We start from the raw sequence: 18,526 nt of genomic DNA, 5'->3' as shown, positions 1-18,526 counted from the left end.
TAGTTTCAAAAATTCTTAAAATAATACAAAATTAATTACTCAGAAGAAGTCAGCTGAATATTAAGAAAAAATGTTTATATACTGACATAGGCTGACTTTGAAACAGCTTGTTTCTTCTAAACACTGGAAAAGGGTAGCCTTATTTTTATGGCTTTTAATATTGATTCTTAAGCCTCTTTTTTATGCAACCATGCTAACACTATTTTCAACAGATTTCAGCACTTGCTATCAACTCTTAAAAGTAGTATCTCAGATATTTTTTACTTTGTCTTTTGTTACATTCATGGATTTGCTGCCTAAAACTTAAGGCAGTCTGCTCTTCAGTTGAAAGAGATGAAATTTTTCCCAACAACAGAAAAGCACACAATAGAAAAGATTAATTTCAGCTAAGGGCTGTTGGCACAGCTGACCACATTTCACAACAACATGAGTGCAAAAAACCCTATATTTCCATATGGCAGTGAGAATGGCCCTGCGTGCTCCAGCTCTCAGGAGTCACCCGGACCCTCTCCTCTGCCATCACACAACAGACAGGGGCTGTGAATACAGATTGTTCTCCTGCTAAAATGTCAATGCTGCCTGGTACAGGCTTCAAGCTGCATGCATGCCTGCTTCTCTGTCAGGTTGAAGAAATAATTTTCGTAATAGTTCTACTTTAAATGGTCAATGGGGAACGCTTGCCATGATGCATGAGTGTTCACGATGTCCTTCTGGCTGGGCAGTACAGCCTGCCTCCCAAAACTATCAGTTTGTTAATTTGTTTGGTACAACAAGTTCAGGAACTTGGAATAAAATCTCTGTCCTCCTGACAGCCTACTTCCAAATCTAATAGCAGAGAAGAAAAAAGAATTTTAATACCACTATTAAAAGAAAATACATAGTTCCAGCAGCCAGAACTCCAGGTAAAACTGCAGCTTTTCAGAAAGGATGTGTCCCACCCCCAAGTAGGAGCAGCATATGTGCTGTTCCCTGGAGGTACTAATTCATTTCTCCACATTACCCTTAAATGCTAGCCCACTCCTTCCAGGAGCTGCCATGTTGGTGTGATCAGATTAAATGGGATTTTTTTTGCAGTCACAAGGCTCCTCACTGCTCTCTGATCTCAGCGCAGGTCAACTGCATAAATTCCGAGCAACCGAAACTGCACAGTTATGACCAGACATCCTGTTTGCTGTGAAATCTATTTTTAATACTTCTATGATGGCAGCAACAGGAACTCCCGGTTTAACCAGTTTGCTTTCTGTTATAATTTATGCTGCAGTTAGTTCCTCCAAAAACACCTTCTAAGAGATCCCAAGGTATACAGATTCTACTTCTCACTGTCAGTTTTAAGGCATCTTTTCCCCACTAGGCTCTCCGCTCCTGCATTTAGGGAGCTTTTCTGGCTGTTCCGAGAAGTAAAGAAAGTGGTTTTCCTAAAGACTTCAAAAGAGTCTCCATTACTTAATCTTAAAAGTTCAGTCAGAGAAGACTGTAACATTTGGCTTCTGTATGGGAGCCAAGACATTAGAAAGAATACAAAACTCAAAATATTTTACGCAGAAATTTCCTAATAGTGAACTAGTCAGGAGGCCATGAAGGCTGGGAACTGCTGTGCACTCTCAACACCCACTGGGAGATGGATATTCTCATTTGGGACAATGCCTTTCTTAAAAAGGACAGGTACTCCTTCCCTGAAAACTTACAGCATGGATCCCATCTAAGCTCAGGTTCACCTCCCATATTGGCTTTTCTTAAACTATTTCTTCCTGTCTTTGAGGTAATAAACAGGCACCTCTCCCAATTAATTACGGTGGGACTGTAAATACTTGTTCCCTTCCCCCATTTACCGACCATCATGTCAATTGACCTAGCAATGGTTTTGACTTTAAAAGAGCATTTTAACTGAGTATTCACGTTGACTGGCTTATACACCACATATTCAGCCTTCATATCTTGCTCAGTTCAAACATATCTCTCTCCCTGTATGGCCTGCAGATTTCCAGAATGAATGCTACATGTTAAAAAAATGAAATTAATAACATAAAAACACCAGAGTAAATAATGGAAAACTCATTCATTTTTTCTTTCCAGGGGGAATGCCTTTAAAGCCTGCAAAAGATACAAGGCTGAGAGAACCAGCATCAACTCAGCGTCTCAGATGTTCATATGTATCTTCAAATCTGTCTTACCCTTGGCTTTTGCTGAAGCAATCCAAAAAAGGTTTTAAGCAATACCAACTTGTTAACTGCTTTAGTAGCCACTCCCACAGAGGAGGAATAAGGAAGGGCGTACCTCACCCAAAACACTCAGAAAGTTTTAGATACAGATAATTTTGAGCTATCGCCAATCTTGTCCATACTTAAACTGAGAAACAAAAGGCTCTATATAGTCACTGTTCTCCCCAGAAACCCAGTCCAGTTTTCAAAACCATCAGCATACGGTAAAAACACTTAATCTGGGTAAACATTTAAGAGTTGCTCTATTGCAATTTGCATTAAAAAAACCCAAACCCTTCTGGAGCAGCTTACTTTGTAACAGAAAGGCCTGCTTCAAAAGCGCTAGTCCTCAACCTTCTTTTAGCATCTAAAATGACTGGGAGAGCCACTGGATGAAGCCAAATTATATATTGCTTTTTTTGGCCACATGTAATCCCCACTTCCAAATTATGATTCTTTTTTATTGCAGATTAAGGCAAGATACCTTCATGAGGTGTTATTCACATCTGAGCTAAAATGAAACCACTAGATTCTTAACTTAATTTCAGTTCTTATGTCTTAGCATTTTCTTTGCATCCAAAAATGCCTAAAATCCTTCATAAAATCAATACAGGCACACTCAGAAAGAATTGGTTCTCTTCAGTTTATATTGTATGACAACATAATCTTCCACAAGAACAGATGCACAATGGTACAAAAAGAAATGAAAGAAGGACAAGTGTATTGGTAGTAGCACGGGAGTTGCTCCATACAGGAAGATGTATTTGTTTCCCATTGATCCCATTAAAAAGAACAAAACAAGCACACATTAACTTTTTATCTCCTCTTTTTTCATAGGCAAACCAGAAAAAAAACCAACCACCAAGCTTAGCAGAGGTTTAGATCAGGTAAAGGACAGGTATTCCTTACAGTAGCGTATCAATAAACATCCTCTGGCTAGAAATGGATTTTCACCCTCACGATAGCCTTTTTTGCAAAGGGAGAAATAAAGAGGTTACTGAAATTCAAGTCTTCCCTACAAATTTAGAAAAATGAAGGCAGGGGACGTGGTAAGACACCAATGTGCAAATGCAGGTAGGTGGGATATGATGCAAGACAGGAAATGAAAATGTAAGAACTGCATTTGCTATGTGGTATTGTGGAGAGACTGACTTAATGATTATTATCGCTCTACCTTTCTACCTTTCATTTCCCTCTAAGCACCCAGCAGTGCTAACCCTGACACCAGCAAGGTACTAATCCAGCAGGAACCATGGAGGAGTGTAGATGGGTGACTGACTGCCAAAACTTTTAATATTGTTTTATCTAATTATATATCGACCTAAACTTCTCAAATATATGATTACTTCCAAAGCGCAGCACAATTCTGAGTTGAAAAAATAATTGTAACATGGTGATGGGTCCTTTCAAAGTGTTAAGAGAAATTTCTGCCCAAAGTGGCATAGGACAATGTTTATTTCATTATTTTTGTTCATAATATAACCCAAAATATTGGCAGGAATAGCTGCAGCATCCTGCCATAAAGAATCACAGCAGTGTAGGTACAAAGCGGCCCAAGGAAACAAAAGGGAAGTCCAGTCGGCCATTGCCACATCACAGAATATGCTTAAGTATTTCAAAAATATAACTGAAGTCTAAACAGGAAAAAAAACCAACCCACAACCAAAAACCCAGAACAATGTCTGGTTGAAATACATGGGATAGTTGTATGAAGTTTCAGGTGTTTAGAAAAAAAACGGAAGCCCTTTTTTGGGGGGAAATCTTCAAACAAAGGAAACTTGGGCAAAGAAGTTTAATGGGGTTGGGGTTTTTTATTTTTAAGACTGAAACCTGCATTTTTATTGATGTCCCTTCAAGTCCCATAAATAAGAAACTTTTGTATCCTGAATATATTTTTGACCCAACAAAGAAAACATACATGAAAATGATTTGCATCCCAGTTGCCTGTTCTGTCAGTCACATGCTTCATAAAAACTTAAAATAATTTTGTCTTGTAACCGTGCCTAATTTAATATTAAAGTCAGAATTCCAGCTCAAACCCTCAAGGGAACTCAGCTGGATTTACTGTTAAATCTTTGCCAGTGCTTTGGAAAGAGTCCGCATTGCAAAACACCCACCCAGGCCACTCTTAACTAAGCCAAGATGGCAATTAATTGAATAAACTGGGGGAAAAAAGCCATTTGCACTATATGCTAGCTTCCAGAATATGAAGGATATCCTTGTAAGGGCATCTTTAATTTGATGTTCCTTCCATATACCTTCTCATTCCCATCCCCTATCTCGTAACAGTAAAAGCAAACACGACATAATTTTGTACCCAAATTCTCCTTACCTGTAACTTAAAGCAACTTTACTTCTAAGTCCAGTTTTGGAGTGTTTCATAGGCCAACAGTGGAACTATTTGTAATATTCCCGCAGGAGAACAGGATCCTCCACAGTAGAAAATGCAGGTACTGGCCAGGGAGGGGGAACATAACCAGGAAACCTGGAGCTTTGTTTTCTTTCTGCAGTTCCTTTCCTATGCCTAACTAGATCTTCTCATCCAGCACACGAGCAGCAATAAGCATTGCAAAATCTCAAGGACATTATTTGTGTTGAAAACACTCCATGGCTTGGTCACTTCCCATTTTGTGACTTTAAAATCTATAAAAATTGTAAATATAATTAGAATCACAATAATGAAAGTGATGGTACATTGATCCGATTTCTCTTACTTTCCAGATTTTCCTATGTGTAATTAATATTGAGCTATTTTGGAAATCTGTAGGTGATTAATCCAGAGTTCGTGTTTCTGTGTCCATAATCAGGTTTTTATAAACTTTAACAGATACTCACAATGTTACTGCCAAGTAAAGCTCACACAATAGTCTTCAAAAGTAACTTTTCCACGGCAGATCTGTTTTTCCACAGCAGATCTGTTGGATCACAAGGGATTTTTATTCTGTCATGAAAATACATTTTTTTAACATTTTAATCATTTGGTGTATTCTAACGTTTGAGGGTAATGAAAATACTGAGATGGAAGATGACTCAGGAAGAGATAAGCTGAGAAACTCTAGCTTTTTACTTATGAAGGGAATATAGCCAAACACTGGCTAGCACATGATTCGGAAACATCAAGTTGTATTGCAAAACAAGTACGGGTAAGATACTGAAAAGCTAATGTCTAGCACAAAGAACAATTAACGTTTCAATTCCCTTACTTGAAACCATCAATCATTGCTCTGCCACCAGCAACAACAAAGAGGGACTCCCTGAACTGTAACTACTGTCACTACATCTACCAATCTCAGTATAAATATTAATATGCAGCACATAAGCTAAGAAGGAAAGCAGAATCCCTGCCTTTTAATTGCGGAGCCGTCTTTCTGTCACAACAAATGGGATGTCATGAAGACAACAGAATTATGGAGCAAGAAAGTAATCTTTTAGACGTGATAAGCTCACCAGACTACAACACATCAAACCACTTACTGTGATTCAGACCCACAATGAGAAGTGTATCATGGATACACTTCTGCGCACTTCTATACTCAAACAGTTCCAAGTATGACAATCTAACACAAATTGAAGTTTCTGAGTACCTTCTTTAAAAAAAAAAACAACAAACAAAACAAAAACCAAAAACAGAGGCACCCAAAATGAAGCAAAAAATTGCAAGCATATGGCGCTATGGAAGAGTAAACAACATTGCTTTCAGGCCTAGCCAAGGGATTACTGTTACATGAGGAAATCAAGGTTGACTTTTAAAAATCTAAAAATAATTCTAAGAATGCTTCCTGTCTCAATGCTCTGGACAAGAGAAAACAAATGAAAAGGCTTAGTGTCTACACGTCATCTAGGTCATTGGTATTACACAACCTCCCTTTTCAAAAACACTTCAAACAAATTCCTATACAGGACATTCACAGGCTTTAACTGATTAAAAACAAGTGCAAGGTATGAAATACACCCTGGAAGTACCAAATGGCTTGTTTTCAGAAGAAGTCGCTATGTCCCTGGCAAACCATCAGAGCACTTGATAGTTTGAACAGATACTTTTAATTAAATGTAACTTTTAAAAATATTTATTTACATGCCACTTTATACCAGAAGGCTAGATCACTACAGAAAACACACAAGATACAACTCTTATTTCTGTCTTAAGTAGCTGCAAAGCAACACACATCATTACGGGAAGTACAGGTCTATAGCAAAGAATTATGTATGCAATCGTTCTTTATCTTAGGTCTCAGCTCTGCAGTACCTCCAAATTAGTAAGACAGGAGCAGACTTGTCCATCATACCTCTTTCTGTGCTATGAAGACACAACACACTGGCACACTTCTAGCTTCTAAACGAAGTATTATGCCTCCAACAGCCTATCATACAGTGCCTGAAAGTTTTACAATCAAAACTATTTGCACTACAGAACTATGATTTAACAAGCTTTTCTTATTGTACTCCCCCTTTGTGTTAAAAGTTGTAGGACTGTGTACACTCACACAGCCAAAGACAAAAAAGTAAACAGCTGTCCATTAAATTATTATCCTTTAAAGTACACTGAAACCAACACTTACGTTTGATACTTATAGTAAGAAACCACTGACCACACTCTTAATTCATTACTAGAAATTATGTTCTGTTGCTATACAAATATTGATAAAACAAATCCTCCCATGCTCAAATTCATCTTTTCACTTACGCTGCTACATGCACTGGGCCTTTCACAGTGTAACTGGCAAGATGCAGTCACAGCACTAGCTTGTGTTCCCATCTCTAATACAGGTTAAAATATCACCAACCTGTCCATACTTGGGCACACAGAGCACTAACTGCTTCATGGAAAACTGTGTACCTTAATTCTTTGGTATTGGTAACACTGAGAGCCCTCCCGTGAAGGTTTGTGTTAGCACACCAAACTTGACAGTACATTTCCTTGCCCTGCCCAACTTTCTTAAGTATCTTTGGACAAGTTACCTAGTGTGTCCATGCCTTGGTTTACAATCTGTAAAATCCAGATAAATATTCTAATTTCAGTTCTGAGGGAGAGAGAATTTTAAGAGAGACATTACGTGTTTTTGAGGTATCTCATGCAATGGTAATAAGCTCCTTACATAAAAAAGTGCCTTGCAAACCTTTAGTAGAAGACAGTTTGTGAACACACAGTTGCATTAAAACTGTGTCATCACACTATGAAGTAGTATATAGTTCTGAGATGTCTAAAACCTCTCAGCTACTTTTATACAACTCAATCCTGCAACTTCGAGCTGCTGTAAAATTAGGAGCAATGCATGTAGCAGAGAAAGGTATTCTGTTGCCACATATGCTTCCTCTCCCATGCTGATAAACAAGCATGGAAGTTTTTCAAAGAAAAGCAAATGTTTAATTCCTTGAAAAATATTACAGATGTTACAAAATAAGAGGCCGCATTAGAACAGAAGTATGTTATATTAATTAGTTAAACAGGAAAAAGTTTTAAAATGCACCTTCTGTTCATATATCCGCCTCTATAAAACCAGGAAAGCTGAAATCACTTCCCCTGTCTTACTAGTCTCTTTAAGTTATCACTTCTAAATATTAATGCCTCTGTTGCTTGTGCTCCACAAAAAATAAAATTCAGGGTTTTTTACTTCCTTCTATTTCTTACTAAGCATTTGAAAACCTAAGAGGCTTACTCAGGGTCATACCTGTTGCCAAGAACCAGGCCATTTTGTCAAGCCATAATCAAGGTAAATTTGGGTGATAAACTCAGAATCCCATCTTGTGGGTTCCTCACACTATAAACTGGCACACACTCAGAAGGGCACTTACTTTTGCTTTAACAGGCAAAAAAGGGCAGAAGAAATTGCAGGATGTAGAAGGAAACTGAGCTTAAGACAGATCAATTCTGCAATTATCCTCCTCAAATATTATCCCCCCCCGGCCCCCTCCCCCAATGGTTTTATCTATGCTGTAAGATACTAATTAAAAAAAAAAAATTACACCACATCTCCCAGTACAAAGCACTCCAGGCAATTACCAGAAGTCAAATCCCCCTTCAATCAGAAAAGTGGTCACTTGGAAAGATCCTGAGGATGAATGACTAAGCCCTGGTTCAGCAAAGCATGTCAATGTATGAGTAGCTTCACCAAATTTGTCAGAAGTACAGCCAAAACACAGAGAAATCTCTTGAATTTAAATAAAAACAAGACAACCGTAGTTACTGCAGAAATGGCACCAAGCTGATCATCTTTTCTTTGAAATAAAGAGGATCTTGAGCATGGAAACATTTAATAATCCCTAGCTTTGTTTCATTTCCTTTCGCAATCTGGATGACAGAACATAAGCAAGACACTCATCAGTCTTCCAAGCTAAGTCGTAAGTCTCTTTTTTTCTCAGCTATTTGTGTTAAGAGTGAAGGAGAAGCCCAACTCATGACATGGGTGTTCACCACGTTTGGAGACAACCTGAAGACTACGTAGGATATAGTTCATAGAACCAAAACAGTAAATTCTATAAGGAGCAAAAGTAATTAAATCCAAATTCTTAGGAACTGGATTTCATTAGGAACTCATGACCAAACTGTCTCATAGGTTCAAAGCGTCAACCAAAGTGTTTCCTGTGGCTGGGACAGTCATAACATCATCCTTCTCATGCATCTGTTAGGATTTCCAGAAATGATGAAGCTCACATTTCTGCCTTGCTTTTATGTGGGCTTTTCCCACAGCACCTCTCACAGGAACATGGCAGATTTAGAGCACTAACAAGTTTCATTGGCAATGCCCAATGGATGACTAAATTAAAGCCAAAAAAGGGAAAAATACACATACAGAACAACATAATTGCCTAATGTTCTTTTCAATCAGCATTTTTTCTGGATAAAAATAAAAAGCTTTTCTTGTTAAATAATAAAAATTATTGTTAACTAGAACACATTTACAGCACAAGAGGACAAAAATTTTCTTGTATTTAATTTATAAAGCAAATTGTCACTGGCAATCATTTGTGAATCAAAACTATGGAAAATTGAAGTATCAATACCCTGTGCTTCAAGAAGGAAAATACTTTCTATTCACTCATCCATAGTAAGACTGCTGCCCCAATAAAGTCACAGATACTAGACAGCTTGTGTCTTAGATCTCATCAGATCAAAAATATTTGTTACCTTTATATAGCATATATAAAATGTATTTTTATATACTATATATACATATAACATTTTTATATATAGCATAAGTATCTAAGCTAATGTTGAGATACTGGAGTCTAGTTTCAAATGTTGGCACAGGTTTCACAAAACCTGTAAGCAAAGTGTCTGATGAGAGAAAGTAGACAACTGTGAGTAGTCACTCAATTTGTGCCCACAAGAAAAGTACCACAAGAAAATATATGCAGCACAGACCAAATGAATATAGTACCACTTACACATTTTTTAAAAATCAAATCTTGTCTATTTAAAGCAACAAAGAATGTATTGCTTTTAATGGTAAGCTACCTTCTTGCTCTCAAAGAGCTTTTTGCAGGGCTGGAAGGGGAGGAGAGGATGACGGTATTGCTAAGGTGTACTCATGGCTACTTTAATACTATGGCCATCAAAAAGTAGATTAACAGCTACCATAACCTTTTTTATGATTTTGTAAAAGGTCTAGCCTTTGCCTTTTGTGCTTATGTATTTCTTTAAATAACATTGTCCACACTTTCAGACTCCTATACATGTATTTTTACTATACAGTATGTGAACACAATCTAAACTGAAAAAAGACGGAAAGAGGACAATAGCTAAGACTGGTCATCACAGTTGTTAAGCCTACTTCTGACAATACGTAAAAAACGTAAGACTGAAATAAAGCACATGTAAGACTGAAATAAAACACATGTAAGACTGTAATAAAGCACACATTTGAGCCAGCAGAGCATTAAACCTCCTTTGGAGTCATTACAGTCAATCACCTCAAGAAGAACCAGAGAACATTTAAATCAAACGGATTATTCAGCTGCCATGCACAACTGTATATTCCCAACTAATAAAAAATCCATAGTACAAGAAAACTTACAGAGTGTTTGAATGCAGCATACCGCTTTTTTTCCAAATATAAGTTGCTCCAGTTGCAAATGCCCTAAAAGGGACAACCTTCTTTCTGCTCCCAAAGCTCACTACATCACCGCTCAGAATTCACTGCATAAACACTTGTTGGGGGCAGGCATTTGAGCAGTACTTAAAACGATCAAATGCTTTTTGGTTTTATTTTGAAAAGAACAAAATTGTTCTCACATTTTCCATTTCCTGTTTTATTAAAGACAAAAGGTATTTGTAAACTAAGGTACAACGGAGCACATTTCAACAACCAAAAATAGGGCTTCATAACTAGAAACAGCAGACTGAAAAGTTAGTGGCATTAGAAGATCCTAGTATCTTGGTAGTATCATATGATAGCATGCACAAACATTGCCTTATTAAAATGCCTCCAATGAGACTGATTGCCAAATACTGCTCCATCACAGTATTTCTCCTACATTTCTCCTACCAATTAAAAGGAAAAAAAATCTCTCCACTAAACCTGCCTTTTTGTTTCCTGCACAAACCTTGTGTTTTACAGTAAAAGGGACCTTAATCTTTTGCTGCACAGGATGGCTGCTGGCTTGGACAGCTATAATTAACAGTGATGTAATTACCTGTAAACTTCAAACTATTTCAACACATGGCCGTGCTGGCCTGAGTTCTCCTAATTTAGAAATGGTCTTCTCAAGAGTCTGAAAGGGAATGGGTGTATGCGTGGTGGTAAGTTCCTTCATTGATCTAAAAACGTGGCCTGAATGTGCCCTAATAGGAACATTCACCCTTTGACAAAATCATAACAATATCCATCTGGGACACTTGATGTGAAATATACTATGCAACAACACTTCCTTGCTAAGAGAGATGGGTGCTGTTGAGAAGGAAACCAAGATCCTGACACACCACTACTGCAAATAAAGTACAGCTGATACTGGGGTCAGAACTGGACTAATTTTGTAACAATTACTATTATGGCCGAACCACAAACTCCACTCAAATTTTTACTTTTTTTTTAAATTAAATTAATTAAATGTTTCTTAAGTGAACTTTTAAGCAGCACTACCGTGAAAAAATAATTTTTTTGAGCTGTACAATTACAGTTTCTGAACAATCCATAAATACAGGAATTTTTACAGGGACAGAAAACTAATTGCTGAAAATGTTTAGTTTTAATGGCCTGAAATTATATTTGTATGTATTCCGGGGGAAAGTTTTTTAAATGACAGGCTCTGTTGCTCGGACAGCTTAACAAAAGTTACTGCACTCTAATGCATAAGGTGGGTATAAAATTTGTCATCGAAATCCGTTTGCCAAAGGAATTAAATGTTTTCTGTAATCAGTGAAGGCTAGCAAATACATTTATAGGGTTCCTAGAAAGTTCTGTGAGATTAACAGAATTTGGAAAGGTGAAGTACAGTGAATGACTCCAATGAAGAGTCTCTGAAGACTACTCCAGGATTTCTAACCATTTTTCTTCCAGCCGTTAAGCACTACAGAGTGCACAAGCTCAAGACATGTATTTCAGATTTGATCCTTGCTTTGATTCTCAGTTCGGTGGATTCAAGAAAAACATTCATTTTGAGGAACAAAAAATACATGGTAATTAAAGTTGTAAAGTAATATTTCATGCCTTTTATGTTAACATTCTTTTACCTGAGTTAGCAGAAGCACCTCCTCCTGAATAAATTCCCTAGTTAAATAGAACTCTCTCTCTCTCTACCACCTCGTATTTTCTTCTCCTACCTACTTTTTGCTGACACTTCAAAACATTTTTTATTTGAAATATAACACCATAGCTCATTTTAACAAATCACAAGATTTGCTTCTTGTGTTTCAGTTACACTGGTGAATTTGTTGGTAAAGGATAAAGGAATTACAGCATTTAGTATTAGTCATACATATCACAACTGGTTTGGGTTTTCATTTTTTTATTAGAAACTTAGCAGCTATTTCAACAAAGTCATTTTCGCTCAGGTTATTAACAGAGCTTAAATACTGACAATTGTAAATCTCTGGAGCGAGAATAATGATCAATAGCAACAACCAATAGGAAAAAAAAAATCAAAGATAATATTTTCAGTAAACTAGCAGACAAACTTTAAACGCTTGAAAACAGTGTGTCTGAAAAAGCAGCAGAAACTATTCTGGAAAAGTTGAATTACTCCTCAAAGTTTCAGTATAAAGTCAAACTAAAAGTGAAACAAACAAATGCAATTTTGATAATTTCCACAAGTTGTCTTTCCTTACCTAGTGCGTGTACACACACATATTTCGTTGCTCCCCTAACTAATGTACCCTTGGTATCTCAACCTACAATACTTATTTCTACTGATGGAATCCTTTCGAGCAGTTTTTATGTTGTAACAGTGACCTTCACGTAGAAGTGAATTAGAGTCCTAATAAAAGATATGTTTGCCTTCAAATTCCACAGTGGATACAGATCGCATACTACAATTCCACTAGTCTGACTGAAGGATTGTTTTCTCTTCCCCAACACTCAGCACTGGCATGGATCTTTTTTCAAGCAGGCACAATCCAGTATAACAACAAAAATAATAACAGCATTTCTATCACACTCAGCATAATAAAACAACACTAATTTTAACCAGCCAATTCTTTCCAAGCTCTGTTCTACCTTCTCTAATGTTCTCACATAATCAACGTGATTCCTAGATATGCTGCCCAGCTAAATGATGAGATGAAGAGACAGTGCAAGATTAAATGAGGAATAAAGAATGTACAAGAACTGGAAGGATGACAAAAGCAGAAATGCAAGGGGTGAGTGTGTTCAAACTTGTGTATATACACATACACATCATAATAAGAGTATCTACAGAGAACTATAAACAGAAAACAAGGTGAGAAAAAGGTAACTTAGGAAACAGAAAAAGCGACTGAAAGTAATGAACAGTGCTGAAAGTGACTAAAGAAGACAAAGAACAGACAAAAAAGGATGAAAAAGAAGCAGGAAAGGAAACACTGTAATAAAAACTGCTAAGAAAAAATAAAATACTTCAGAGACAGAGCAGCAAAAAGGTCTGAAAGGAAAAAAAAGCCCCCCGCTCCCCCCCCAAAAAAAAAAAAAAAAAAAAAAAAAAAAGAGAGAGAGAAGAAAAGCAAAAGAGTTACTTGACTAGAAAGCCTTTCTCACCCATGGAATTTGTTAGACTGCTATAATCCATCACGTGTGGGTCCGCACTGGAGAGCAGCACCACACCTTTCTACGTGAGCTTCCCCACTGGTTCATATGCCCCTTAAGCACAGTTTGTGCTACCAGTTACACAGTTCTTATCCAGCATATGGTTATCTTCAAATGTTCCTTTAAATACATATACATGTATGTAAAGTCAGCTCCTACAAACTTCACTCTTTAGAAGGCAACTTTTCTCAAGAAGCAATTCCCCGGCAGTTGTCAGCAACCTTTCCTCCACAATTCTGCTTTTCACTTATTCCATACAGAGTTATCTGTCCTAGATTTTGCACTTGGATGTAGAAGCAGTTGCTTTGATTTGGCGGTGTCTCAGTATAGCAAAGTCATCCATCTTGTATTAGAAATAGGACTTCCTATCACAAAGAAAAAAAAATGATAGAGGAAAATCGGACAGCAAGACACATGAAAGTTTAGAAGCTACATTTAATAAGTTAGTGCTCGTTTTGAAAGGATAAGCAAGATCAAAGCAAAGCTCAGTTTTCTAGATACAGCAAAATACATCACTATTATTGTTTTAATTACACTTGTGATATCAGCTGGTACCAGCTAACTTCTCTGTTTACTTACTGCTCTGCTTCTCACCTCCCTCTTCTCACTCCATGGTTTTATTCCTACCTGGCAAAACAGCACACTCTTCAGGAGTGCCTTACTTTTCCATTACCTGCTTCTTTCTTTCTTTCTTTCTTGGTCTCTTGTTTACCCCCAAACAAGTACTTAAACTGCTGTATGATGCCGTTTCTGCTACAAGCCAATATAGCTGAAAAACAAGAATTCTAGTGGAATTCTAGAGGTTAGCACCATCCACGCTGACTGGGCAGCACACTGACAGGTAAGTCCATCCTGGAAATCTAGTTGTAACCAACTCTGAAACCAAGTAATACAATGAAGGTCTGCCATCACCGGGGAGGTCCCTCACCCTTTTTATCTTCTCTTGTCTCTAACCGCACTGGGAAAGTTACCACTGCAATGACCAAACTTTTAAGGAGCATGACAAATTCCCACCCTCTGTGCCTAGTCAGTGGTTTCACTACCAAAGGTAAGGTTATTGTTAATGCCTTTTTCTTCCCATGAGGTTAAGTACCCTGCCAATGCAGTGGTGTGAACCTGCACTGAATCCCTGAGAATTATTATGGATATTAGAAGACAATGTGCATTCTTCAATTTTAATTCATGTTTCTGCTCACAGACCTTACTCAGGATGTATTGTTTAAAAAAACAGTAAGTATATCTCAGGTTTATACATTAGGTTTTGCATTTCTAACATGGCAAACCTACATGCCAAAGTTCTCTCTCTTAAACCTTGGAGTGGTAGGAGAATACTCCCACCCCCACCCACCCCCAATGGAATTTTATGGGTGCAGAAGGGGTTTTGCACTGAGGAAGCTTTCTCCTACAAAAAGATGATGAGGGGTGTAATAGCATAAGGCACCTTTAAGCCTGCTGTTAAGATGTAGCAGGTGACCTACTCTTTACCATTTAAAAATTACCTCAAGATGCATGCAGACTGTGGCTTGTACTAGAGCTGTTTGTACCGTCAATGCATTTGCTCACAAAGTCACATGATAATACATTTTTTTAACTTTAAAAATTCTTCTTCCTCTGAACATAAAATGATTGTAAATACAAATGCTACACATACATGCAAACAAACATTCACATATGGAAATACAAACAAAAACCGAATTATTTGATGCAACAGTTTATGCTACCTGTGTCATTCATGTCATTCTGAAGTACAACAACGTGACGTTTACCAGTTACAATGTAAAAGCAGTAGTGAATTTAAGGATGCTATCTGGTGTTTTTTACCTCACCATGGAGCTGGTAAATCACCCACACACAACAATGCACTTCGTAGACATTTGTCCTACACTGCAATGCCCATACTAAGGCAACACATCCCAGGAGTTGGCAGCCATGCTATCAGCAAGAATTTGGCTACAGAAACAGCAATGATTCATCACGGATTCTAGAAGTACTGTCGAAACACCAAAACAACACACTGCTATTTTAATCCTTTAAAGGTAACAAGGGTTTAAAAAAATAATTATAAGTCTGTTTGTAAAACCAAAGCAAGCAAAAAACCCCATAGTTCTAATAATGCATTTGGAAATTTACTTTTAGCCATTTTTTTTTCTCCACAGGACAGAAAACAGCTATTTAGTAAAAGTCTCAGCTAATACTTACCTCTCTACACTGTGATTTAAATGGTCAACTCAACATTATAGAATAAATGTTTCACAACAGATAAAGCAAAAATCACCAGTATAAAAATAATTTAATTCAGGCTGTATTCAGTTTTAATGCTCCTCTGCAGCAATTTTAAAAATAACCATCTAGACACATTTCCATTAATCAAAATCGATATTGCAAATAGATGATTTTGAAACTCACCCTCTGAATAAAGTGCCAACCACACTGTTAGAACATTTGTTTCAATATATGTATCACATCGATTCCCATATCCACCATGAAAACTGTTTCTCAGCTACCAGTATCCAAAAATCTGCAAACAGTGGTGCAGGTCCTGTCAGAAGCTCTCAAGTGCTATTGATTTCTCTCATGAAAGCACGCGTCTTGTTTCCTCCTCAGAATGTTCCATAATATGTACATAAATACAGAGAAACTTTTTCTCCTAAATTACAGACATCTGAAAAGATTATTAATTATTTTTCATCATAATTACATAGTGACATTGAAACTTTATTAGTAACACCCTTTACTATCACTTTGTTGACGACACTAGATGACATCTCTGTAGTGTTTAAGAGAGGTGTCACTGGAAAGCATTCTGGATCTGCCGCCCTTTATCCCATCACACAAACGTACATCGTGAACCCTTACCTTTTGGAAAACAACTTCATCCTGCTTCCTTTTCTTTTTCCCGCTTTTTCTGATCCTCTGGTTTGCCTGCATCCATTTTGTGACCTGGAGTTCAAAACCATAATGCTTTTTTTAGGAAGAAGATGCAACCTGAGTGCAGCTATTCAGCATTAGTAAGAAACTATAAACAGGCTCAAGACATTTTTCCATTGCTTCACTGGAAAGAGGAAAAGCACTTTTCCCGTCTGGAATGACTCGGTCTTAGGTAATCTGGTTAGTTACTTGTGCACGGTCAAAGTGTGAGGTGGTGTTCTCCATCTTAGCATATAAGGGTTTCCTGCACAAAGAATGAATTTGACGCCAGACCAGGCTGCCAAATGGAAAGTTATCACTGCGGTGTGCTGAAATCCTGGAGGAAATCTCTGCGCTTTGTCCCTTACACCTTCCATTTCAAGTAAGAGATTTATTTCCAGCCACCCACCCAAACGTTGTTCCAGGCAACCAACACCAAATTTAGATGGTGCGGTTATTATTGTTGAATAAAGTAATAGCACATGGAGGGGGTTTTGCCCACACAAATACTCTTATTCCTAATACAAAACCAACTACTTTTTTTTTTTTTTTTTTTTTTTTTTTAAAGCAAAAGCGCGGCAGGGGCGGGGAGCGGGTGTCAGGTGGGGAACTCGAGGAGCGGGTCTGCAAGGGAAAGAAGCGGGGGCAACGCAACAGCTGCGAAAGGTTTTCTCCTCACCTCGGTGCTGACTTGCTGGACGAGTGGACACTCCTGCCAGGTCTCACCCTCCTCCTGCAGAGGCTGCACGGGAGAGAGCGACGCTGAGGCGGGTCGGCCCGCGGGGAGCCCCCGCCGCGCTCCGGCGGCCACGGCACGGCACGGCACGGCACGGGGCCCGCTGCGGGAAGCCCGTCCCGCCCGCCGCCGCCCCGGGGCCGCGCCCGTCCCGTCCCGTCCCGCCGCAGCCCTCGGTCGGAAATGAAACACCTCCGCGGGGTCCCCCGCCCCCGTGCTCCGGCCCCGGAGCCCCGCGGAGAGGAGGAGCCTGCCTTAAAGTCGTAAGGGCCGGCCGGCTGCGGGGCGGCCCCGCCGGGGCTTCCGCGCCTCCCCCAGTGCGGGCGCAGGCGGCAGGACACGGCACGGCACGGCACGGCACGGCACGGCTCTCCGCGCCCGGGACGAGCAGGGCCCGGCCCGGGGAGGGGGACCCGCCGGGGGCGCTGCCCGCCCCGCCGCAGCTCTCGCCGGCCCGTCCCAACCCCTGCGGCCCGCAGAGACCCGCTCCCGTGAAGCCTCCGGCTGTGGCAGGCGCTGTCCCGTTAGCCCTCCTACACCCGCTGAGCGGCTTCGCAGAGGGCGGCACGGCCTGGCTGCGGCTGCTTCCAGGGAAGTACCGCTGCTGCCCAAGCGCCGCAAGATCTCCCCCAGTGCTTGCTTGACATCTGAAGGATCCAGCTATTAAATTACCTCGGAGGGTCTGAAACGCATCTTAAAAGCAAGAACCAAAGCAGCTTTTTACCCCTATTACAGCACAGCAAGCCCTTTACCGAGGCCTCCGTTAAATGCTTTATTTGTTCAACGGGAGGCTGCAGGCAGGTGACCCAATTCAGGCGCGGGCCTTCTGTGTCTGCCTGCGCCCCGCAAAGCGCATCTTCAAACGCCGCCACGACCAGAGAGGCCCAAGTAATGTCAGCCACGCAAAATTCGAACACTATAAATTCGTCGGTCAGGATTTTATTAAGTGCTTCATATTTAGCATTTAAAATGAGACAATAAAAGATACGACTGCATCACACTTGGTATGGTAAAAATAATGCTAGTAAGGTATTTTCACTATTTCAAAAATAATTGATACTCTGTGCTATAGATGACAATCCCCCGAAAGCTTCAAATGAAAAATCTGTGCTCTTGTAAAAAGAGTAAGGCTCATTAAAGCATGTATTTGAGCAAACCCTCCCACATACAAAACTGCACGCACTTTGCAAACAGATGTAAGTAAATAAAGGTAGGTCCAATTAGTGCATACTAAATCTTGACAGTATCCCTTTATCATGTAAAAACAAAGGAAAAAACCTCTCTCCTACCCTTTTTTTTTTACTGCCACAACATCCTTCTTTCAAGATCAAAAGCTTCAGATCAAAGCCAAGATCAAACTCAATGCTTTAAATAGAAGCAACTTCACTATGAAGCATTACACAAAGAAGAACTTCTTAATAAAGATATCACAGTAGAAAAATTTACTATAGATTTTTATTTCACACTCA

The 18,526-nt window shown here is 39.1% G+C and overlaps 1 protein-coding gene across 3 annotated transcripts in view; it reads right to left on the bottom strand.

Annotated features, from left to right (window-relative positions):
- The window catches only part of AOPEP (aminopeptidase O (putative)), a 234,689-nt gene that overhangs the window by 62,905 nt on the left and 153,258 nt on the right, over positions 1–18,526 (bottom strand). For 2 of the 3 annotated variants that reach the window (XM_080373211.1, XM_080373212.1), the window contains exons 14-15: positions 17,001–17,063; positions 16,271–16,354 (exon numbers count right to left, since the gene is read on the bottom strand). In XM_080373211.1, the coding sequence (XP_080229337.1) occupies positions 16,271–16,354; positions 17,001–17,063 (147 nt within the window). Of the gene's footprint in view, positions 1–12,126; positions 13,780–16,270; positions 16,355–17,000; positions 17,064–18,526 lie in introns of those variants that run through there. The other variant, XM_080373213.1, reaches the window with a different exon arrangement.

Source organism: Falco punctatus (assembly GCF_963210335.1).
Source record: "Falco punctatus genome assembly, chromosome: Z".
NCBI lineage: Eukaryota > Metazoa > Chordata > Aves > Falconiformes > Falconidae > Falco > Falco punctatus.
This window is presented reverse-complemented; position numbering and strand designations above follow the sequence as displayed.